Source organism: Apteryx rowi, unplaced genomic scaffold, assembly GCF_003343035.1.
Source record: "Apteryx rowi isolate R43461 unplaced genomic scaffold, aptRow1 scaffold_32, whole genome shotgun sequence".
NCBI classification, from domain to species: Eukaryota; Metazoa; Chordata; class Aves; order Apterygiformes; family Apterygidae; genus Apteryx; species Apteryx rowi.
In genome coordinates, this window is record NW_020449641.1 from 2,992,407 (window position 1) to 3,017,248 (window position 24,842).

The 24,842-nt window shown below is 42.0% G+C and overlaps 1 protein-coding gene across 22 annotated transcripts in view; it reads left to right on the top strand.

The window, feature by feature from the left end:
- LPP (LIM domain containing preferred translocation partner in lipoma) overlaps nt 1–23,468 on the top strand; it is a 369,106-nt gene extending 345,638 nt beyond the window's left edge. For 21 of the 22 annotated variants that reach the window (XM_026070809.1, XM_026070806.1, XM_026070811.1 and 18 more), the window contains 3 exons: nt 2,098–2,276; nt 5,349–5,469; nt 7,538–22,772. In XM_026070809.1, coding sequence (XP_025926594.1) covers nt 2,098–2,276; nt 5,349–5,469; nt 7,538–7,666 — 429 coding nt within the window. In that variant the 3' untranslated portion in view covers nt 7,667–22,772. Of the gene's footprint in view, nt 1–2,097; nt 2,277–5,348; nt 5,470–7,537; nt 22,773–23,367 lie in introns of those variants that run through there. The other variant, XM_026070825.1, reaches the window with a different exon arrangement.
- The last annotated feature ends 1,374 nt before the right edge of the window (nt 23,469–24,842 follow it).

Genomic DNA, 24,842 nt, shown 5'->3' on the forward strand with positions numbered 1-24,842 from the left:
GTCCTTTAGCCAGAAATTGCTGGAGGCTGGGAGCATATCCGAAGGAATTATTGTGTTTTCCTTGCCCTGTTCCCTTGGCCTCTGTAGTTGGCCGGTGTTGGAAACAATAAGCCAGTAGCAACTTGGTGATGCAAACACTCGGTACCAACACATATTTAGAAGCTGTCATAGAAAATGCCTTAGTGAGTGGCACAGTCTTGCTTCAGTATCTGCAGATATGCAGCATTCCCTCCTTGGCAATCCAAGCAACAGCATGAGTATGGACTGAGATGATGTGATCTGCTTATGCAAGGCAAAATAGTAAATTTGCCAGGTTACTCCTCCAAGGAGAAAATTTTTGACCTTGCTTTTTCTGGCATACCAGCCACTGTTATAATGATGATGATGGTGACAGCAACCAGACAGAAAAGCCAGCAATAATTCTTTCCTGCCCATTATTACAAGGCATAAAGCAAAACCCAGCCTGAAACCAACCCCAGTCTGGCTGTGTTCTCTTTACAAATGTGTTAGGCAGTTCTCATATGGGTTGAAATTCAGGACTCTTCATGCTGACCTTTCCAAAAACAATCTTTTTGATCTTCTGATATGAACCTGTGTATTTTTATGTAATTTTGAGGCTGTAAGTCTATTTGTATCTTACCAGTGATTTGCAGCTCAAAAGTAATGTCCGATGGCCTATGTCTGAGTATACAAGCAACCTCTCTGAGCTCCTGGGTGACTCATCTCCTGACAATACATTTTGGCTGTACATGTAAGGACTGGATTTTGCCCCCGAGAATATTGGCTCAAAGAAGCAATAACAGTGCGGTCAGTCAAAGCATTACTTTCCCTGGGAATTTTGTTGCATGAGGAAGCAGAAGAGCTTTAGCCTTCCTGTGTTTGTCAATATGATCTGCCTTTCAGTAGCTTTTTATATTTTTGTCCCATTTGATCTTTTCGTTTTATTTGTTTCCCCCCCTCCTTTTCTGTATATCCCAACAATTGTAGACTTTCTGCTTCATCCAAGATTCAAACATTGGTTGATAACATTATTTGATAACTCCAGACATATCAAGCAAGGGTAGCGAGTGAAGTTCTCTTTCCCAAAGACCAGTGAAATGAGCCAATTCATCTTGCCACAGATTTATCTTTTGCATCTGTCTATGTTGAATGCACCTTCAATTCGCAGTGTCTCTTTCAGGTGTTTGGTTTGAAAGGGCACTTTGCACAACTGAAAGGCTGGTGTGCCCCACAGACAACCATCTGAAGCAAACGTTTGTTGGTGTTTTTATAACTGACTGCAGGGGCAAGTGAGGTTGGAATTAGATGAATCATTGAGTGGAGCCCACTTGAAAGGTGGGGTTTTGGCTTCAGTGCTTCAGGAACAAACTGGTATGTAAAACCCATGAGCCGAGGAGCGTGGCCTTAGAACTGGCATTTAACAGTCATTATCTCAAACATCTGGGGCCAGAGATAAATGAGCACTTTAGGTCATCCTGAACTCCTGTCCTCATAAGGCTTTCATTGCAGACACAGCTTTGTTTTTTCCCTGGGCTCAACAGAAGTCTCCCTGGCGGGAAGAGAAAGATCAAGATTTACTTACAAGGCAAATGAAGATCCTTTAGAAGAGCTGTATTGACAGAGCAGTTAAGGGGTCTCTGTATAGCCCCAGGAGTGTGAGTTTGATCTTTGCACTGCACACATCCTGGAGGCTGTCTCTAATCAACTCAGCTGCAAAAGGTTGTTCAGGTAGGGCAGTCTGAAGGCAAACATGCAGGAGTGCAGCCTACATTACTTTCTCATGTGCTGCTGGCTACAGAAGCTGCCATATCTCAGATACACTTGCCTGATGAGCCATCTGTGATCATTTATCAGAGTTGCTGAGAGAAGGCTCTGGTCTTCTCTCAACAATTACACTGCGTTGTGTTCCTGCTACAGACTTGACCTGGACCCTGTGCTGTTGTCATAGTCTTTGGTGACTGTACTGCACTTATCTCGAAGAGATGAAAAGAAAGTACCTAAAGCTTCTCTGTAGATCAGCAGCCTCCAATCCAGCTGACCTTTATAAATGTCCTGCTGACACGGTGCTCACATCTGGCGTGTATGTTTTCTATGCAGAACACACTGGAGCAATGCAGTGTCTGTGCGAAGCCCATCATGGAAAGGATACTCCGAGCTACTGGGAAGGCTTACCATCCCCACTGCTTCACCTGTGTAATGTGCCATCGCAGCCTGGATGGGATTCCCTTCACCGTGGATGCCGGTGGGAACATCCACTGCATCGAGGATTTCCACAAGTATGGCCCAAGCTGCTCTCCGTGGCTTTGCTTATTGTCTTTTGTTCCTAAAAATCCTCCTTTTTTATCCTGTGTCCAGAGAAATCTGAACACTCTGCCACTTACTTCCAGAACTCTTAGGTACATGGGGCTTTGCTTCAAGCATGCACACTGTGGCATACAAGATTAATTGGTTAGTGGCTGATGCTCCTTCATCTCTTTTTTTCTTAAGTCTGAATTTATAGATAAACCTCTGTGTTCTTCTTTTCTGCATTCTCTCCTGCCTTACCCTGCACTGCAGCATGTGCACATTTCCCTTTGCTGGTTCTACCTGCACTTCCATATCAGAGTCTGCCCCCCTTCTTACAYGGAGCAATTAAGAGAGGTCCTGCTCAGTTGCCCTCTGCAGGTGTTTGCTTACAGGCTAGAGGGATCTAGCTGGCCACAGGATGCTCACAGCTACTCTTGTTTCTGGTTGCTAATTAGCTTTTAAAGGTGCTAAAAATACAGCCCTGGTAATAATTTATAGTGAAACTGCTATTTAAGGTAAGTTGAAAAGTACAGTTGCAAGTAATTTCTGTCACTGCCACCACTACCACCCCCATCATCACAGCTAATCTAAGGAAGACAGGTAGATATAATCAGAGCACAAATGTTTCCCCTGTATAGAAAAGACAGACACATTACACCCCTCAATTAAAAGAGAAAATCAATACTGACAAATGTGAGTTTACATCTCAACCATTTATCTCTTAATTTCTAAGGGGGTAGACTTAATTAGAGCCTCATGACATCAGTGTGTGGGCCTGAAAGCTCAAAGAAGCAGGCTGACTTGACAGAAAGGAAAGCAGCCGCGATCAACCAGCACATTGAACTCTAATATGAGAACGTTCTCTGTGGCCCAGATGGGCAGGGCTAATTGGCAGGTGCTGAAGCGTCTGTGTGTTGTCTTGCTTTCTGTGCTGGAGATCATGTGCAGGGTAAAATTCAGTCATGAGCAGAGGCCCAAAAGAAGGTTAAAACACCAGTCAGGATCCCAAAGGGTTTTCCTCACACCCCCATATGATTTGGAGACTCCTCCTTCCCCAAGAACTGCAAGCCAGGGGCTCAGATCCCTTCAGGAGAAAGGTTGGAACAAGAGCTGATGTCCCACCTTGAAGTCTTTTGGCCATGACCAGATCTGTACCTTGGGGCTCTTAGTGGGAGGTGGGTGGCTGTCAATCTGAGGAAAGGACACCAAATCCTTGAGTGAAAAATTAAGGGAAAGATCATGGGAATAGCTGGAGACCTTGTCGGACATTCAGAATGCCTTTAGCCAGGCTACCTTGCAGTCAACAGCACTTGGGCCAGCCCAGTTTTAACTGGCTGGGGAGGAAGTCCCCCCCTGGTCTGCAGGTGGAGTGCTCTACCACCTTGTACATCTTGATAAAAAAACTGTACCTGATGCTCACGCTGTCACTTCGCTACCCCCTGAGCTTGGTGCCCCCAGTAGCACATCCAAGTCCCCTGATATCAGCAAGAGTCATCTCCAGTTCACTGTGGTTAATGTTTGGCCCATAATGAATTACCCACAGTGGCCTGGACGGAGAAATGTTAAAGTATTTTTAAGCACCACGTTTGAGCTAAATGGCACAAGGAAGTGCCTGCATGAAGCAGCATATAATTAACTGCGATTACAGCTCTGGTCATATCATGATCCATTTAAGTTATTTTTCAGAGCACTCACTATAGCCACTGTTTAATTCATTTTTTCATTAGATCGCAACTACACAGACATCTTTCATCTGCTGCCAGTGAATTAATATTTTTCTTTATTCTTACTACAGATAGATTTTTTTTTTAAGCTAGTTAATTCTGGGGTGGTTCATGTGACAGACTGGGTGGCGGAGTCAATCTTTTCTAGGCATTTCAGAAGAGAAGGGCCTTTGATCTCCTCATGTTCTGATGTTTGCCATAAGCATTGCCCTCTGTCACTCTATAGTCCATGACCCTGGCTCTCATTAAATGGCAACAGATTCTGTAGCTATAAGTTTCTTTCTTGTGAGCAGAATTTGCAGCCAGGGAATTGCTACCCATAGGTTTCTCACCAAAACAGTGAATAAAGGTTCACTACAGGCTAACTCTTCCCGTGTATCCCCAATTGCCTGGGAGTAGAGATCGTAACTTCTCATGGGCAGTCGGGGGGAGCAAAACCAGAGTTAATACAGAACACACATAAATTAGCCAGAAGGGCATACAGTGGAGAATGTAAGAGGGAAAAGAAAGGTTTGTGCTCCTCTTGATCTCTGAGCTAACCCTTATTTGAGCTTTCATACTGCTAGCGACTGTGACGATACAGTCCTGACGCAGGCTGACTGTAGGAGAGCGAGCGTTGGTGTCTTTGCACCCAGACCCGTTCCCTTCCAAGCCTGGGTAACACACTAATGGGTAACTGAGTTGACTCTAGGTAGAAGATGCAGCTGGTCAGATTTGCCCTGATGCTTCCTGTGTTTGAGACTGAGCCCAGCTAGAAGTTTATCCCTGTGTGCTTAATGGGAACAACGTTGAGAGGTTTAAAATGGATGGAATAAACCCCAAGAAATTAGTGTGAGGCCCATCTCTTTGCTGTCCCAATTAAGACTCTTTACCTTTTTGTTCCATCTCCAATTTTTAATATTTCAGATTTTTTTCAAGAGATGCTCTTTGAGCCAATCCTGGTGATCTCTCCTGGTCATTAGGTGTTCCATGGACTTTCCTAGAGTTACACTAGGATGGAGCCTAAGGGTTGCAGGAGTGCACAGATGTCACAATCATGGGTCACTCGGTGGGCAGTTTAATTGTTATTTAGGGCAAGTGGAATATGCTTTGCTGCTTCTCCTAATAGTCTGTAAAATGTTCTTTAATATTCTGCAAGACTGAAATTGATTTGTAAGACTAAAGTGCTCCTTCCTGGCTCTGAGGAGGCAGTTATGTGCAGATGCAAAATGTGATAATATGCGTGTGTGTGTGTGTGTGTGTGTGTACATATGCCCACATTTCTGGCTTGCTGATGCAGTTGGCAAAGACTTTGGCTCTGAGTTTGAAGATGACTAGGACCATCTCTTCTTTCTTAAGGAAATTTGCACCGAGATGTTCGGTGTGTAAGGAGCCTATTATGCCGGCCCCAGGACAGGAGGAGACCGTACGCATTGTCGCCTTGGATCGTGACTTCCATGTCCAGTGCTACCGGTGCGAGGTTAGTATTCTAATCATGTGAAGGTGAGAAATCAAAGGTTGGCTTAAATTCATCACAGCCTCATGGTTACATACAGGACAGGCATACCCTATTGTAACAATGGCTCTAAAATCAAATTACTTCATTGACTTCAGCATGCAAGGAATTTTTCTTCATTTATATCAGTGCAAATGAGAAGAAAATCAGGTCCCTTGTTTATAACAGGTTCATTAGGAGAGCAAGAGAATGTGACTCGGTTAATTAGAGCTTAATATTTGAGAACATCATAAATTATAGCTTGGACACAAACGTTGCTCATGTTTATGTTCTTAAAATGAACGCTAATGCATGTTAGAATTTGAGCAAGATCCTACAGGAAACTCAGCATATGGCTCTGGGTTGAAGAATTTTAATGGACACATAAACATGATCGTTCTTGTTTTGTGCAATGCTTTTTGTGCTACTTTCCTGTTCAGTTTCATTATGCACTTCATATAATTTTGACGGTAAGAATCTGAAGACAGAGAAGAAAAATCACCTTAAAGCAATTAACATGTGGTAACAGCTGTGTTAGGGAATCTTCAAGAATTTTTCAATGGAAGTGTTACCTCTTGGATAATATATCAGCCAGATGGCAAGGAAAGAAAATGAGACCAAACATATTTCTTATCACAGTTGCAGATTTTAATAACTTTAACTGGAAAGGATGAACTAATGCATAAAGGTCTAGGCTGAGACTTGAGACATCTGGTTCGATTCTCAGTTCTGATATTGGCTTCCAAGGTACATATCAGCCCATTACTTAGGCCCAGTTTTTAAAGATATCCCTACACTCAATTTTGCAGAACCTAACTTGTAATGTGGCAAGTCCCCACTCTGGCTGCTGAGATACCTAAGCTTGCTCCACACACCTGAATAGCAGAGGTAGATGCAGTGGAGAGCACAGGACACAGACACTCACACAACTCCACGATGGCCAACACAGGTCCCAGGATTGTACATTATTAGCTTGGAGCATCATCTCACAGGCAGTTAAACTGCTGTGGAGTTGACCTAGAGCATTCATGTGGATTTGCTGGTTCAGAAGTCACTGCACTATGATCTCTGCATAACACAGGTTCCCACAGGAGCTGCAAGTCAGTAAGACAATAAAAATGAGAGCTAGACTCCCAAATCAGTAAGGCAGAGTAGTCCTGTGTGGCACAATGTCTGAAAATCCTTTTGCATCTTGGCCTTCGTCTCCATGTGCTTCAACTTTCTATCTCAAAAGGAACAATATTTTTTCTTCATTTTCCACCTCTTTCATGCCAGGTGTATTTACAAACACAGATTTATGATGAAGGGGGGTGGCCTCCAAGAAAGCTGCAATCCCCTCACCACAGCCCTGTCAGAAATCCTTGGGTAAATGATTGCCTGGCTACACCATGAAGGTGAATTCCTGACTTTCCTAGCAGCTACATTTAGCCGTTTAGATTCTGAGGTCTCTGGGGCAGGGTTTGGGCCTTCTAGTGGGGTGTCTTCTGCAGCTGCCCCGGTGAAATCCTCCTTTTGGTCACAACCTTTTGGACCAACTGCAGTATGAATACAGGTGACAGTTCTGGTAATGGGAGATAGGCAGGGAACTTTCTAGGCTGTTACCCCTGGCAGGGATGCTAGAACTTTGTGCATTGACTCTTCCAAAGGAGATTACCTGTAATCAGATATTAGTACCAAACTTCCTTCCCAGGGATGCTTCTTTTTTATCCTTTTTCGCATTAATAAATATGTGCTTAAGTTTGATGTTTTCTCCAATGCTAAAGACCTTTCCTTCCTCAGAAATGTGAAGGGAATAATCTCCTTTTATTTTCAATTGGATTAAATTTAGCAGAGAGCTTGGGAACCCATCTTCTCTGCAGCATTGTCTCTTATCAGGGAATGGCTTAATCGTGAAAGACATCACATACCTCAGCTTCATGCTTTACGCTGACTCAGGCTAGATCCTGTTACAAGGTGGAGAGTGAGGAGAGAGTTTCTTTGACTAATAGGTTCTTTGGTTAATCCTGTTCTTTTTTCTTTTTCACTTTGGTCTTTCCATTTGCTTTTTGCCTAGGACTGTGGCGGCCTCCTGTCTGAAGGGGACAATCAGGGCTGTTACCCTCTGGATGGACACATCCTTTGCAAGACCTGCAACTCAGCTCGGATCCAGGCTCTTACTGCGAAGGCCAGCACTGATCTCTGAGTATCAGCTGTGACCCTCCCCAGTCTGCCTGTTGGGAGAATTGCACAAGCTTTGCATGATTTCTTTCCAGCCTAGGGCCTAAGTCTTTATTAAAAAGTAAAACTGGAAGGCCTTGGAGCAAGAGGGCTGTTGTAAAGGCCATGTTCAGACTGTCCGCGATAGGCACCTAATTTAGACGTGACTATTTAGGTGGGCGGTGAGTGAGTCAGACCACCTGCTATCTCTACAGTTAATGGAGGGAAGGGGTCACAGCACCAAAGTTATGTGCCTATCGAAGGAGGTCTGAACATGGTCCTAACCATATTTCTGTGTTTGATTCCTGTCTCCTAAGAAGCACATGAAGGTGGCTGAACTAGCTTCTTCTCCCAGGTCCTCTTGAGAACCTGATCCAGCTCTCTTTGAAGTCTTGGGGACCTTCCCATTGACTTTAATGGGAACTGGATCACCAGCAGAAGTAACTCCGTTGTAATAGAAGGTGTAAAACCAGGGTGAGAGTAGAACCAGCATCTCTCTCATCACAACAAAAACCATGCAACTTCAAACGTACTGCACGTAAGAGTGTAGGTGTGACCTCATATCTTTAGGATACAGATTTGTTATCTACATCTTTTTCTTAGGCCCTTTCTTGTCTCCATTCCCTTCCAGTTCAATAGGTTTTTTTTTCCTTTTCTTATGAAATTGTATTTTGCTACTGCATAAATTTATTTGGTAGTGATGCTTCCAATTCACAGATATATGAGCAATCACAGGAGGATGTGAGCTTGCACACACTATACACACTCACACACTACACACACACACACACACACACACACACACTCACTCACTCACTCACTCAAAATGTGCTTTTGATTTACTAGAGGTATAAAGCTAATTATGCCTGTTGAGAAGGTCTTTTAAGGATCTGGGGCTGCAAATACTTTTTAAAATCCCAGTGTTTTCAAGGAACTTTACTACATAGAACTGCAGTGCAAAGGGATGCTCAAAAAAATCTTATGCCATTCTTTCACATGTCCCATTATAGCGGGCCCAATGGCAGTGCTGGTTCCCAAGCAGATAGATGGATAAGCAATGGAGTCTTGTTCCACCTCCTGCTGACTGCAAGGGGTGGATTCCCATCTACTGTAACAGGAATTGAATCAAGCCTTGGGATAGGCAAGAACATTGTTCACTGATTGTAGCATACATGATTATTCACTGAGTGTAGCATACGTGATGTGGAGTTCTGGTTCAAAAAAAGAAAAAAAGAGCTGCAGTTCAGTTTTTATCTCAAGAAAGCTAAAGGAAATGTTAAACCCTTCTCTATGCCATCCCAGAAAGCAAGCAATTCTTTTCTCTTTCATTTTCATCTCAGTTACTTATTACTTCTCTCTGGTGAAATGTCATTGCAGAAGAGTGCAAAACAACCAGGAGCAGCATTTTTATCCTCTGTCCAGAATTAATACTTACGCCAAGGCAAATAAAAAGCTGGGCACAGACACCTCTTTTTTTTCTTGTTGTTAGTGGGGGCTTTTTTAGTTTTGTTAATTAAAAAATAAATTATAAATCCACGGCTTATTCTGTGCAGCTATAATACCTTGTTCATGAAACCCATAATAACTAAGGTGCAAATTACATAGTGAGGGAGTAATTTTCATATCACTGAATTGACATTAATATCTTATTTGCAGATGTAATCAAAGAAAATACCTTTCTATGCACTTAACAAATTAAGAAGCAGAACTGAAACAGTTGCAGGCTGATTGACCATATTAGTAATGAACTGGCACTTTTCAAGATTAATTTCTAACAATTTTTCTTTCATGTACCCACTGAAAAACAGTGAGAATGTGGTGCCTTTTTTAATCTCTGTAACAGAAGCCCGATATACCCACTAATGCTGAAAAGAAAAAAAAAATTAGATGAGGTGGACTGATAGGAAATGAACAGGAAGAATTGAGATACTCACTGCAGCTCCTGCAAATGGTACATTTACTTTCAGTTTAGGCACTAACCTTTATGGAAGAGCACTGTGAAACTTAATAGCTTTAACTGTCAACAGTGAATTCAGATACAGAAATACAGATCTGAAACCTCTGCTCCTGGTTTGTATGTTGGCAAGCTACATGGTTTTGTATGTTGGCAAGCTCCACTGATGTCAGGGGAGATTCCCCAAATTTGCAGGGGAGATTCCCAAAATGAATCCTCCTTCATAGGAGGGTGGCATCAGTAAGCAAAAGAAATCATTCTCCACCATAGTGGCTGTGCTGAAGCAGTTAACCTTTTTATAATAGATTTCTACCCTGGCCTTCAAGAATTTTACTGCCTCAAACATAAACAGATTTTTTTTTGTACCATGACTCCTGCCAGATTCCATCTGGGCTCCGTAAGTGTGGCACATAAGGTACTTTTGAGCTCACTTCGTTATGTGCAGTGCCCACCACCACCAGTCGAAAACCCTCACAACTATTGAGCAAATCCAGTTTGAATTAGCCCTACAAAAATATGGAAATTCAGAGCTGGGATTACAATTTCCACAGTATCCCTGTGGAGGATTTTACGTCTCTGAAAAGTACGAGGACGGGTGTGATGTATGCAGGCACAGAGTAAGCCAGTCGTCAGGCAGCAAACACAGCTCTGAACTTCCTTATTCTTGTTAGTTTTAAATCAGGTGGCTGATGAGACTCTCCTGAATAACATTGTGCAAACTGGTGGGAGCAAGCTATTGTAGCTGTGTGCAGAACATGGTCTAGATAAGAGACTCAGGAGAGCTGAAGCCTTTGGGATTTCTGTGGCCCTACCATAGGCTGTACTCGGAGCAAGTCCTATGGCTTATCTCCTGTCTTCAGCCATCTGCAAGAGAGGGCTTCTCTCCAACTTCCTGGGGACGTTATGTGAGTTAAACTAATCACAGATTGGCCCAAACTACTGATTTTGGAACTCTCTCTTCTCTTTCCAGAAAAGTACACTGGTATGTAGGTTTGGGATTCCTGCCCATTTGAAAGCTAAGGGACAGCTAGGACATCTAGATCTGAATCTCCCCATTACTAGGGTGCTGTGGTGAGTTGGACTGGTGTGCAGGGAGGTGAGAGCCAAACTTTTCAAGCATTAAGTACACCATGGGTGGAAGCAGTTTGACAAAGCTTGAGCGGTGCTATTATTTGATGCATTGTGGCTAATTTCTGTACCTGGCATATCTGCGCAAAGGTACTATCTTGCTTTTGCTTTCACCCCTGAAACATTAAAGCCAACTACCCATTGGAAAGAGTGGGTATCCAAAATACTCCTCTTCATTTTCTGTAATGCATGTGGTTTGGCTTCAAAAATTACTATAAATGTATTTGAAAGAAATTCCACATATGTGCATGTAGCATAGAGACTCTCATCAACCACCTGTGTGTGGAAATCTCCCCTTGATGCATCAGGATTTAATTAGGAAATGCTGGTGGACCTGTCTCTATTGCACTGCAGTTAAGAACCATTGGGATATTGCTTCATCACAATCTTTATTGTGTATTTATTATATATCCTCATTTATCTGTTCCAAAGAAGGAGTCGTTTTGCCAAAGAGACCTTACTTTTTTTAAGATGCACTTCTTAGCCATGAAAAAAATTCACATCATCTGTGGCTATGGTAATGTCCAAAATGTTCCTTTCATAAAGAATTGGAAGATCACACAGACATTTCTGTTTGAGTATGCAGAATTTTTGCTTGTGCTGCTTTGGCTTTTTCTAGTATTTGYTGGCAAGTAGAGCTTGATCCCGTGTTTTGTGTGGCCAGATAGGGCCCAAGAGGGTCCAGGATCAGGTTCTAATTTAGCAAAATATTTAAGCCCATGGGGTTTGTTTAGTCATAGGCTTAAAGTTGTTACATGGTGTGACTTAAGCCATGGTTCTACAATCATTAATACCAGACTGATTCTGTATTACCCAGTCGTACAGATTTGATCTGGGCAGGATGTGGGCACAGTCACATTTCTGTCAAATTACCCAGAACGCCTGATACAGCTCCCACGTCGCCTTTAGGCCGGCTGCAGAAGGACAAGCAGTAGCTGATCCAACATAACGTTTATACAACGGGAGGGTGAGTTAATACGAGATCGGGGCTTTGTGTCAGGTGACTGTGGCACTTCCCATACGTCACAAGTTGCCTTAGAGCCAGATTTACTGTATCTTTGAACCATGGCTTTAAATGTCTACATAAACTTTCTACAGATGATTGGGTTGCCTTGGTTACAGCCCAATCCTTAAGCATATCCCCAAGGCTAACACTAGTATTTTCTGAATGTGATGGTTTTATTTTCACTTATTTTAATCATTGCCTGAATGTTGCTTTTAAAAACAGAAAGCAACACCATTGCTCTAGCCTATCAGATAATGCACCTTTAATTTTGTTTTTGTCTTTTAATATTTTAATTCTTAGATTTTTATCACAGCTGCAAAACACTTGGGCAATGACTTAATCATAGAGGTGTGGGAGTAGCAAAGTGTTTGTCATRGTGAACTCTACATATAGCGTTCAGCCTGGTGGCAGAAGCAGAACTTGAGTGAGACACAGGCCTTACGTTGACTTTCTGCCTGCAGCAAAATGTGCTTGAGGAGAATGAGGATGAGGTGTCTTTTAGAGAAATGGTGGGTGTTGAAGAGAATATGCAACAAGTCATAGCTGAAATCTTCTTGTTGAACCTGTAGCAGCTCCTACCTGGTATGGTCAGCCAAGCCTAGCCTGGGCTTGATAAATGCTGATTTTSCAATCCCATTCCTTTTATTTTGAGAAACTCCAGTGGATGAGAGATAACTGAACCCCAGAGAAGGTCTGTAAGGGAAATCCTGTGTCTTTGTCCTCCTTCAGAGTCGGAGATAGCAGTATTAGATACCTGGTGCCTTAGCGGAACAGCTCAAAAAGGATTTGAGTTTTTAATTGCTTTTTATTTATACCTGGTTCCTGCAGTTGATTCAGCGTGTTGATTTGATATTTGTTCACTAAGCTGTGCTGATTACACTTTATATAGATTTGAGTACTGTAAGTGAGGGCTAGCAGAGAAAAATGTGCTGAAGAATTTCACTGTGGTGAAATTCTCAATAGAAAACACTAGTGATGGTAATTGAGGGTTTGTTGCCAAAGGATAGCAGGAACTACTTAGTACTATCTAGAGGTTAGTAAGTACAAATTAAGTACAAATTACAAAGAGAGAGCTGTGAGAACACTATTTCCAGTTAGAGCTGGTCACAATTTTTACACTAAATTATGTGATGTCAGAAGGGTCATTTTTTTTAATGAGAAGTTGTCTTGTTTTTGCAATGTTGTCCACAACAGTTTTTCTTGCTATTATGATTAAAACCTTACTGAGATTTTTTATACAAATAGATTTCAGAATTGTTAACAAATATTTTCATTTCTTAAAACCCATGTCTTCTTTCTCAATTTTTTGTAGTTCTTGGTTTCTGATAAATTAAAGTTTCTATCACAATTTTGAAAATTTATTTGGATAAAAATCCTATTAAAAAAAACTACCTGTGTTCTTGGAAAATGATTCTGTATTGGAACTGGTAAAATTGGACCTTTGAAACTTTTCACAAGATGTTTTCCCCTATTTTTGACTAGTTTTGCTAACTTTGAAGTCACTATTGCCTTTATTAGAACAATCCGAATAATGTGACTCTTCTTAAAATAACAGTGTTACTTCTGTTGGGTTTATTTTTCTTTTCCATCTTAAAGCCATGGAGTGGCTGGTTACAAGGAGTGCCCATGTCTTTTTCTGTAACAATTGCAATATTTTGCTGTTTACTCTGAAATTAGTGAATAGAAGCATATTATGGCCACTGTCATGAATATCAAGAGATACTGATTGAACTTCAATCTCCACATATCCTTCTAGGTTAGAGAATGGCATTTCTTCTCAAACATTTCTAGAAATACTACCTGTCTTCCTCAGCATTTCAAGCTTGTAATTGCAACAACGGATCGCCTGTCTGGTGTTTGGAGCTACTGAGCATTGCGAGAGAGAGTAGATTTAACCATTTGTGAAATTATAGCATTCATGTAAAAATCCAAGGGAAAGACATAACCTAMGTAGGGGTCCCGGTGGCCTTTGGGGAAACAGTTCTCATCTTTAGCCTGATAGTTCTCTGCTGTGATTTGAAAACACTAAGCTTGAACACTGGCAGCCCGCTTTGGCATACGCACTCACACGCACGCAGAAGATGATCATGGGGCTGCAGCTACGTAGCAATACAGGCAGTGCTGCCTATACCCCACTGGGCTTCACTGCTGACCACCTATTCCCAGTCTCTTTTGGCTTCATCTGAAAGGTGTAAGCAAGTGTCCCATGGGTTGCTCACTAGCATCAAGAGCACTCAGTTCTTTTTTTTTCTTTCTTTTCTTTTTTTCTTTCTTTTCTTTCTTTTCTTTCTTTCTTTTTTTTTTTTTTTTTTTGAGACCACATCTCTCATTATACCCAGATCTTTTGGAAAATGAAGAAGGAAACAGAAGCCCCAAATGGTGGTATTAACCTTACATTTCCCTGAGGCTGGAGTCCCTTGCCGGGAATCCGACACTCGGGTTCTCTTTATGTTTCTGCCTCTGTCTCCCATTGTCCGCAAGCAGCTCTCTTACCCTCTTTTTCCCTTTGCTCAATGTGCACTCGTCTTTGTAGTGAAGATGGTATGTAACTTGCTTCACAGAGGTATTGTAAGTCTTAGCCAGTAGCTGGAAAAACTTTTTCAGATCTTTAATCAAGTAGTTTTGTGCATCCATAGTATCAGTGGCCTGCCACATGGATATCAAAGAAAATGATTATAATTATTGCTTTTAAAATGATTGTGAAATTGTGCCTTACTTTTTCAGTCATATTTAACCATGTAATTTAGAACCACATGATTGCAGCGATTTATCATGAAGAAATTTGTTTGAAGGATACTTTGTTTTTAAATATTTTTTCTCCAAAAATGAATTTATTAGTGTTGCCTCTTTTATTTTTTCCTCCAGTTTTATTCCCTTAATATATTTGTGTAAAAGGGCAGCCAGAATTTGCATTTGTGAGAGACAGAAGATTTTATTTTGTCTTGTATGTAGACCTTTCATTTTCTTTTATGTTCCTTCAGGAAAATTCCTCTCTGCCCAAGTATTCATACTTAGATGTCTTTAAATGCAGGCTGACCAGTGAGATTTTTTGGGTTTATTTTAGTGTGTGGTTTGCCTTTTTTTTTTTTTTTAATTAACCAGATATCAGGTACTGGGGGGGCATTGCACATTAGTGCAGAATGTTAATGCTGACTGTCATCGAAAAGACAAAATTAGAGTCTTTCTCTGTCTCCGGTGCAGTTTTGTTGCTGTTTTGCGTACAACACTAATATTAAGCCAGACTGTAAAGGCAGAATACTCAGTGTGACCTACTTCCATTCAGCAGTAAGAATCTTTTGTCAGCTGACTCCTGCTTGTTTGTTCATTTTTAAATGTCGGATTACAGAACTAGCATCTCCTAAAGATGAAAGAAAACAGTGTTTTCATGTGCAGGAAATTTGGGGTTGCAGTAACAGAACATTTTCTTTTTGAATTTGGATGTCATGGTGTTTTAAGCTCCTGCCTGGAGCCTAAATCAATTTGGCCTCTCATCCAGTTCATCTCACTGGTGCTCCTAAAAGGCTGCAGCCCTGCAAAAGCTCATGCAGCATTTTTGGCTGCTTTCCCTTGCTCCCATTTGGTACATATTTGCACAATTTAACTGAGCTTTTCTTTCTGCTGAAGGTCAGATGCAAGCGATACGAAACACTAAACTTTATAAACAAGCAAAGCCATTTTAACCACAGTATTTTGGACTAGAATGCGTTTTTAGGTGGCGCACTGTCTGCTGGCCTTTGGAGAGGGGATCCTGAGACTACATTTGACTGGAAGAGGATGCAAAGCCACGAGCCTTGGTTTTTTAATAAACTACTTACTGTAATCCAGCTACGCAGTTTCAGCCTCACACTTTAGAAGAAGCTTCCAGCAGCAATGCACGTACAGTCACTTTCCCTCTTTCTCGCGGAAAGTGAAACTTTCCCAACCACTGTAAATTTAACCTATTGCATAAGATGCTGGAAGTTTTTTTCCTTAGGACTTTTTCTGTAACCTTTACGAGCGAAAGATGAATAGCTTTTTTTTCCCCCCTCTTTTTTTCACAAGATTAGATGTTGCATATTGATGAGCTAGCATTTCAAAGGTCCGTGGGGCTTTGGAACGTATTAAGAATCTCCAAAGTTTAATATTCACCATGTTTTAAATATTCAGAAGGAAAAATCTGCATAAAATGGCTTTTGATACATACGTTCTAGGGGTTCGTTCTTTCTATCTTACACAAGCGCTGTGGGGATTGTGGCTGTGCTGGTTTTGTTCCAGAGTGGCTTTTGTTTCAGCTTATCAAAACCATTTTGGTCCTGTTTGCATGCCCAGTGCTTGCCCTGAAGTCTTTTACAGTTTCCACTGGAACTGGACTCCAAGCAAGTGGATGTAGCCAAGGCAAAGAGCAGTTCAGCATCTATCTGCTTTGCTGCTCCCCTCCTGTGACACCAGGACATGTAGGGCCTTGTGCTGAGCCTGCTTTAGTGATGCAGGTTGGGACCAGCCCAGTGGCCAGACCCAGCTAAGGTCTTTCTCGAAAGGCGCTCCATGCTGGTGGGAGTTTAAGGATGGAGAGGGCAACATGCAGGATGCTGGAGCAAAGTAAAGTGCCATTCAGTGCATCTCAAATCCTGCAGGGCAGTTTTCCCCTCCCTTGGATGTCCTTCTTTGGTAAGAGTATGAGTGGGAATGCTTTTAGGAGAAATCTGTCCTTGGGTTGTCCTGTTTCTCATCTCTGTTGAAAATCTGATGGAAGTTTTAAATGAGGAGGGTCAGCTATGGGCTGTGAACACTCAGCTCTTTTGCCGTATTAGTAACTCTCTCATTTGCCTTACCCGTGACTCCCCACTGTGCGTACCCCAGTGTGCAGGGCAAGCTCTTTGGTCCTGCTCACCAGCCTTGACACTGTCATGCCAGTCTCTGCTGAATCAGTGCCTGGTGCTTGTTCTCAGGACCACTCTTGCTTGGGCCAAGGGCATCTGCGTGCCTATGCAGAAGGTGGTGCTTTCATTTGTGGCTTACAAATAATGCAGCCCTTTGCAAATCACCTTTCCCTCTCATGTATTCCTAACAGAAGTAGGATTTTAAATATTTCATAGCATTCTTTTTCCTCCTTCTTTTCTGCCAGATGCCTTGAAAACATTGTCAGATTACGATCTGGGTGGGGGTTTTCAGGATCGATTTCCTTTCCTTCTTGATTGCATGGTGTAGGTTTGCAATGAGTTTTTTTTTTTTTTTTTTTTTTTTGAAAGTCTTTCGGAACAGATGCCTTCAGTTGATGTGAAGAAAGATTGACTATGATTAGAGCTAATCCAGGATGGCAGGATTGGACCCCCACAGTGAAATCTAGAAAAGTGATTGCAAAAGTATTCTGTTTCTCCTTTATTAATTACACAGGAAGTTTCCACAGAAGGCTCATGTAACACAACTGGCCTATGTAATAAGTAGCAGGGCCTGTAATTACAGTCTGTCTTCTGATCCTATCAATGTTCTGACTTTCTAGGCATTGCAATTCTATTTACATCTGTGCCTTTGCCACCATTTAAATTTTTGATTGGTCACTAAAGGAAGAATGGCACAAACTGTGAGCCCTGTGGAGGTGCAGTGGGTCTAAATGAGCGAGTTCTCCTCTTTCTCACGTRTCTGCCTGATCTGGGACTCGGAACTCAGCACATGTGTAACAGGGAATTTTACCAGCCATGCAGTGAAGGGAGTGGGCTGCATGCCAGTTGTGTATCTTTCAAGATCTTGGAAACTTTGTAAGACTGGAAATGTGACCCTTTTACAGGTCTTAACTAGTGTACTATCCAGTGAGGGAGTTTGTATATCAGCATTTCTTTGCTCAGGGCAGTTTCTACAGGATTTGACTTTTCTTTTCTTTAAGATTCTGGTGTTTATGGTTGCAAAGAGATCCTTGCAGATACGGCATGAGGAGGGAGATAGTTTTTGGCATCATGCAGATAACCTGGTATCAGTGTAAATCAAGACTAACTTGAGTGGAAGTGGGAAAGCAGTGATTTACATGTGATTCAATGCCAGACTCATCAGCACTGAGCACCTTGAAGTGCAGCCTCAAGCAATTCAGCTCATTGGGGTGTCAATCCCCAAACCTAACTATGAGTAAGTGGACTGCTTGTGAAAATGTTTGGTGCTGGTCACTCTGGCTGTAATCTCCTTTGAAATGAGTACTAAAGTTTGGGTAAAACTGAAGAATGGTGCCCCCCAGTCTTTTTCTTTAAGCCATAGTCCCAGTGCTATGTTTGATCAAGAGGAACAAAAGCCATTGTGCAAATACTACACTCTATGCAAAAAAAATATTAACAATCTGCTATGGATACTTTTAATGTCCATAGAACTATTATGCAAATTGTTCCTTTGCTGCAGGATGCACTATTATTTAATCACTTTTGGTCTGGCTTTTGTAAAAAGCATGATTATTTTTTAATTTTTTCTAACTCTACTTCTAAGAAAGTTGATGCTTAAAAGAAAAAAAAAACCTTACTTTCAAACATGGGTTTTTCAGGCTTCGAAATTAATAATTTCTACACCTGACCCAGTTCCTGCAGCTGCCAAAAAAGAAAAGAGAAAGCTATTTAAATTTCTCATAGAACCATTTATCTTTTAAAATATGCCAAGGCAATTTGAGGTGGGGGTGGAGACTCAGCTATTTATCTCAGCAGCTTGATTTTTCTCTTTATGTTTCTAACTGTCAGGGGGAAAAAAAATGGTAGGAAGCTATTCTTGGGTTATTATTGATGTATTGTGTTGCCATTATGCAGGATGTCTGCTTTGCTATATACGGAAGGACATTAATAGTAGCCATCTCCCCCTGCCCCCATCCTTGGTTCCTCTTTGGGAAGATACAGTTTAACTGGAGCAACCACCATTTTCAAATTGCTGCTCCCCTCCCTTCCCCCAGTTCATTCCCAAACTAGTTTTGGGAACAGGGCTAAGGGAATAAGGAGACAGCTTATATTCACCATTTTTCTGCCTACTTGTGAGGTTGCTCCAGGCAAGTCATTTCCATGCTATGTACCTGTCTTCCCCCTTCCTCCCACTGTGTTGCCCCTCTTTTGATTTTAAGTTCATCAGTGCAAAAGGTCTTTTTCACAGTGTTTTTCTCACAGGGGCTGGCTGGCAGAATGGGCTTAGCAGCAGACTTCTGATTTGTTATTATCCAGCACATCATATCTAGAAATGTTGTTTTTCTCATTATTTCCCATAACTAGGAAAATGTATTCCCCCTCCCATCCCTCCTACCCCAGGTTCAAAAAACTTGTTATGAAGCCTTAAAGGGTTGCTCCGCTTGTTTAAAGACTCGGATATTTGTTTTTTGTTTTGGGGGTTTTTTTTTGAAAGCGGAGTGCATGGTGAACAGGAATAGTTTGATGCTTAGAAAATAACCCCTCTTCAGCATTCCCCTGAAGTGTGGGAAGTCCTGCATCTGCAGCTCTGTGCCAGCAGCCTGACAGCCCGGAGAGCAAAGCTGACCTGAATAGGAGAAAGAACTGGCCAGTCCCATTTCATCTGTGAGAAGAGAGAGGTGAAAATAATAAATGTGGCAAAAACTAAAGGACATAATTGCTCTGATTCTTTTTAAATAGCTATGTTTCTGCAACTCATGCTAATTTTATTCCATAGAAGCTTTGCTTCTTCAGCATTTCTGATAGTCAGAACCATGTGCTCTTTAATGGTGTCATTATTTTTACTCATTGCTAGTTGTGTCCTAGTCTTGTTCTGGTCCCTATGTGATACAGAGACATTCTGGCACTTGGGCACTGAATTAAAACAAAATTAGGGACTCTGTCTAGGAAAGCTCAACTAGATTTTAAGACCAAAAAATGCAATCAGAAAGTAAATTCCCTAGTTATGATGTAGGGAAATCTTCCAAATATGAATTCCAGGTGGGAGGAATGTCTTCATTTGGGAAAGTGCTCAGATTTGAAAATTAAAGGGAGATGGCTATTCAGCGTAGTTTCACATTATTTTTATTTTCTTTCTTGGTGGTGGCTGTTCAGTCAAGAATGAGAAAAATGCCACCCTCTGGAGTGTTCCCTAAACTTGTGCCAGAGCCCAGGACCTCCTGTGCTAACATTTGCTCCAGCTACAGCTTGCCATATTGCTGCAGTATGTATTCCCTGCAGCTATGGGGGTGAGGAAGGCCTGCTAACCAAGCCAAGTCCACCTCATACTCTACATATGCAGAACTGCTCCCTGTGGTGAGTCTGTGTCCAGCCTAGGGCTTCATCATGTTTTTGGTTTTGCTTAACTTAACATCTTTGCAGTGCAAGTATTTTGCCAGAAACAGGTGTTTTTTTCTCTGCCGTTAGCTATGGGATTGTGTGCAATGATTAGGATTTGAGGGGAGGGAGGAAAAGATCCTCTTCTAATTAGGCTGCCTTTGTGCTAATGTTTCATTCAGGGTTGTATGAAATAAGAGCAGTTTGCACTGAAATGCACAGCCGGAGGTTGTGGTTTGTCTTTCAACTATGTTGAGATTATACCCATTGAAAAGACAGAACTAGGGCAATTTTTTTTACATCTGACAGTGTTTTACTGACCRTTCTGTATGGGTAGGAAACTGCTTCCGGTTTGGCAAGTGGACATTTTCTGCCTATCCTCTGAGCCTGATCTAGTTGTTTGCTCTATCCATCCAAAAAGTAGTATTTCTAATGTGCCTAATGCCCAAGTAGCTAAGCACCTGACAAGCATCCAAGCAGCACAACCAGCAAGATGAAGAGTATGCTATTAACTGAGTTGCCTTTACAGAAGGTGTTTTCTACTTTCTTCACTATGTGCCTTTTCAGAGACCTGCAGCACTCCTTTATGGGCACCGGAGAAATAACCGTAGTGCAGAGCAGGGATAGGAAACTCTAAAAAAGATGTAGAACAGAAGCAAGAGATTAATTTTGAGCCTCTGTTCTCCAGTGGGATAGGCARAGCAATGGCTTATCCCATCAACATTGCTTGTCATCTTGCTTAACACACCTCATCGTCTTGTAGACAACTGTTCAGTAGTGGAGGTACTTTGGTGTATTTCCTGAAAGAGCTCTGTATCTTACCACAGAACTCCAGTGTCATCCGTATCTGGAGATTTTATTTGCTTGATGTTGTCTCTTCTAAACTCTCCGTTACTCATTTTTTGTATAATGTTAGAAGAGAAGATTCAAAGGTGGATCAAAGGCTGGTGTTTAGTACTACTCAGAATATGGATGTTAGCTGAGCTGATGTGCTCTCACTTTCAGTCCCACAAATCATGCTTTAGGAAGCTGTTTTCCCAGCTGCAGTCAGAGAGGAATTGCCAGGTTTGTTCGAAATGCAGCAAAGGGAAGGCTTGGATGGTTTAACACCTAGTACTTCACCACTGTGTCCTCTTCTGCTGTCCCTCTGGAGAGTGAGGACTGAGTATTGCTAAAGGTATGGGCAGAGCAAAGTTATGCCTGGACTTTCTTTTGATCTTGCTAGAAAGGAACTGCTGTGGTGGGAATTCACCCTCTTTAAGGGTCTTRTAGTTTCCTACACCATGGCTTGTATTCTGGACTGTCACAGAGACAGAGGCCAGTCTCCAGGTGCCTACCTTCCAGTTAGTCAGATGAGAGACCAGGAGCACTGATTCGGCAGTTTTGATACAGCACTTTCCAGCTCAGAACAAACAGCAGAGGTTTGTAGTGTTTCAGAGCCTAATCTCTAATGCCGGCTTTACTTTATTTACAAGAGGGTCATAACCACATGTGGTCATTCCAGAAGAAGGATTCCTCTTGGTTACATGCCTCTTCTGTAGCCATGGTGAACCTCCCCAGGGCTGGGAGAGCTGCTTAGTTCTTGCAAACTGGAAGGAGGGAGTGCACCCAGGAGCATATTTGTCCTCTGAAGCTGCTATGCTTTGGCCTATCCCTGCCAACTGTAGACCTGTCTGCTCTAGGCTTTGTTGGTGATCTTGTCTACTAGGTGTGTGTTAATTCATAGTGGAAGATTAGGCCAGGTTTGAGGTGGTATTTCAGCTTTATGGTAATAGTTGGTTTAGCCTTTGAGATGAAGAAGGTTTTGTATTATTTCCTTCTTGCAGCTGGGAGGGGAGCATGACTGGTCACACTTCCCCTGTTCTGCACCAGCAGACAGAGGCTCTCAGTGGTGTGGGAAGCATCTTCCTTTTAAATGTGAATCACTAGCCTAGTTTTCTGGGCAAGAGAGGGGCATAAAGGAGACATTCCCTTTATGAGGGATGCCTTCTGCTGCACACTCCATGCCCTCAAATCCTAATGAAGTAACATTACTTGAGCTTTTAGGACTGGTCTCCTATCTGTCAGAACTTGGGGGTACCAGAGTTTTACCCCTTGCTGAGCACAAGCACTACCCAAGTCTGTTAGGGGCCCGATCCTGCTGTCATTGGAGTTTTCCTGAATCCTGTGAGTTGCTGAGTGTGCCTCCTGGGAGGTGCTGAGTACCCTCCCTTCTCACTGAACTCATCAGGCTGCTTGTCTCCTTCACTGACTACTTCCACAGGGCTTTGAGGGCGCTCAGAAAATGCAATCAGCACCTTACAGGATTGGTCCACTAGGTAATATGTGAAGTTTTTTCTCTGGTAACTTTTGTGCATGAATTGAAAACCATTTATTCCAGTTTGTTCTGAGGACAGATGCAGCATATACACATTTTCTATATTTATAAATATATATAGATATATATATTTTGTTCTCAGCTAGTTACCTCCTCTAAACTGCAATTTTCAGAGCAACCGGCATATATTTTTTATTCAACACATAAAATGACTTTTTACAGTAAGAGAATGAAAGCTGTTTTAAGCATGTGTTTTCTGTATTTTTATTACGCATTATCCAATTATATTGAGATGTATTTTCCTCTYTGCTCTGCTCTTTCAGTTGTTATCCTTATTTTATCAGTTATGCTTTTCTAATGTTTTGTAAGGGAAAATAAATATGCAAAATCACCAGATGCCTTTTTTCTTTGCAGAAGAAGTATCACAAATGCTTTTTTATTACATTTTACCAATCCAATAAACTTCTTATAAATTTCATTTTTGTTTGCTAGCGTGTGAAATTATTTTTTTCAAGTCGAATGGTATTTACTTTCTCCCAACCTCCACTTGAAATTATGCTTCATAGCCTCTGTCTCTCTCTCTTTTGGGTTCAAAATTTCACTGTGTGGCTCCTCAACATACTTAACTCGAGAGCTTCTTTCACTGTTGGGTGAAGCCAGAATGCTAGAAAAATGTCACAAGAGAGGCTACCCCCTGCTTGTACTGGCCATCTCTTGACAAATTTTGCGCTGTCCTTAAAAATGTCCATCTTTGCAGAGATGTTGAGAGCACTCCATTCCTTAGCCATGAGAAAATCTGCAGRGGAGGGTTTTACGTCCTATGGGGATTGGAGGTTGCCCACAAGTATTCTCAAGGCAAAGTGGTGGTCGGCTGACGGCAGAGCCAAGCACCTTGCTTCGCAGCTGAATGGAAGAGCAATATTCATGCTATTATGTGGAAGGTACAAAGAAGTGTGGTATGCAAACCTAATGTCTTTTAGGAAGTTGCTTCTAGGCTGTCACTGAAGTAAATAATCTGGATATTAGGATAGGATATTAGCCTAACCTCCTTCACCTCTCTGGTCAGAGAACATGGCATGGCATCAAACCCATCATCTGTGGCTGGGTTAAAGCACAGCTTCCTGGACATAAACACTTCAAGTGACAGGGAATCCAGTGTATCATCAGGTAAGTTTGTCCAATGACTGTTTCCTTTACTGTTAAATATCTGCACACTGCTTTTAACTTCTGTTTCTTTATGCACGCTATCCTTGGAGCTTTTATGAAAGCCCTCTACTCTCACAAATCGTTTCTTGTGCAAATCTATAAAGCCTATCTTGAAAGTGGGATTCTTTTCAATGAACTTCAGCAGTCAGAAGATAGCTTTGCTGTCTAAGCTGGTCACCTAAACCTCTGTAGTCAGTGGAAAGGTCTGTCATCCTTTCTTCAGGTGAGTGTCCAAGACAAGTTTGATTAGTTGCTCTGTGAAGGGATCTGTCTGTTTTGTCTCTTTAAGGGTTAATTGRGATGACTACTGCCTTCCATCCATATCAGCAAAAGTAGTTTTCTTAAAACAGTTTTGCAAAGAGTGTAGGAAGATCCCAAGGCATAGAATACAGCTAAACCCATTCCCCTATGTCCCTTCTGACAGAATTTTGTCTACCATCCCCTTGAAGGCATCTGAAGMTGGAGGTCCCATAGCCTCCCTTGACAGTCCATTCCAGAGCTGTGTTGTCTTCATCACTGGGCAGCTTTCCCTAGYGTCCAGGCTAAATATTCTTGGCTGCAGATTAAGTCCTGTATTTCTTTTCCTACCTCCATTGAACATGAAGGACTCCTTTAGTAGGCTATGTATAGTCAGGGATCCTTTGTTAGCCATGGAAGGAGGCACAAATAAGAGCTTCACTCCCAACTCCTCCTCCCCTTCCCAGGGGGACTTTAGGAAGGGCCTGTGTTCTCCCTCAGGAAAGAACAAATTCTGCAGCTTCTTCCTACAGGACACGAGAGTTTGAAAGGCATTGTCTTGGCAGTAAAGGGAGTGGGATGTTGTAGCCTTTCAAGTCAATTCAAACTACCGTATAGTTTTTCAAACTCAATATTATTACTTCCGTTATAGCACAAGGTATTTTTTTCCTAAACTTAYTACAATGGAAAAGTTCCAGAGATATGTTGTCCACACACAAATCAAAATGCATTAGCAGGCCAAGGGCCAGAGGCAAGGGCCAAGGGCGGGAGAGCTATTAATTCGACACTTTGGCGCTGCTTTTCTTGCTATCAAAGGCAATGAGAATCCTTTGAAGACAATGAAAGCTCTGGAGGCAAAGCATATCTAAAACTCAGGGGGGTTAGGATGGGTTGGAGGGAGTGTAGTTTATTTGGCAGCCCCACACATTGCTCTGTTGATCATGTTTCTGGTTGAATGATGGAGCATTCATACAGCTGCGTCCTTCCCATGTGATGGCTGTATCCAGCTCTGACTAATATAGATTTAACCACCTGGCTTTAAACAAAGATGAGTCTTATACATCCTGAAGACATCTAGGCTAACTTGCTATATGACTT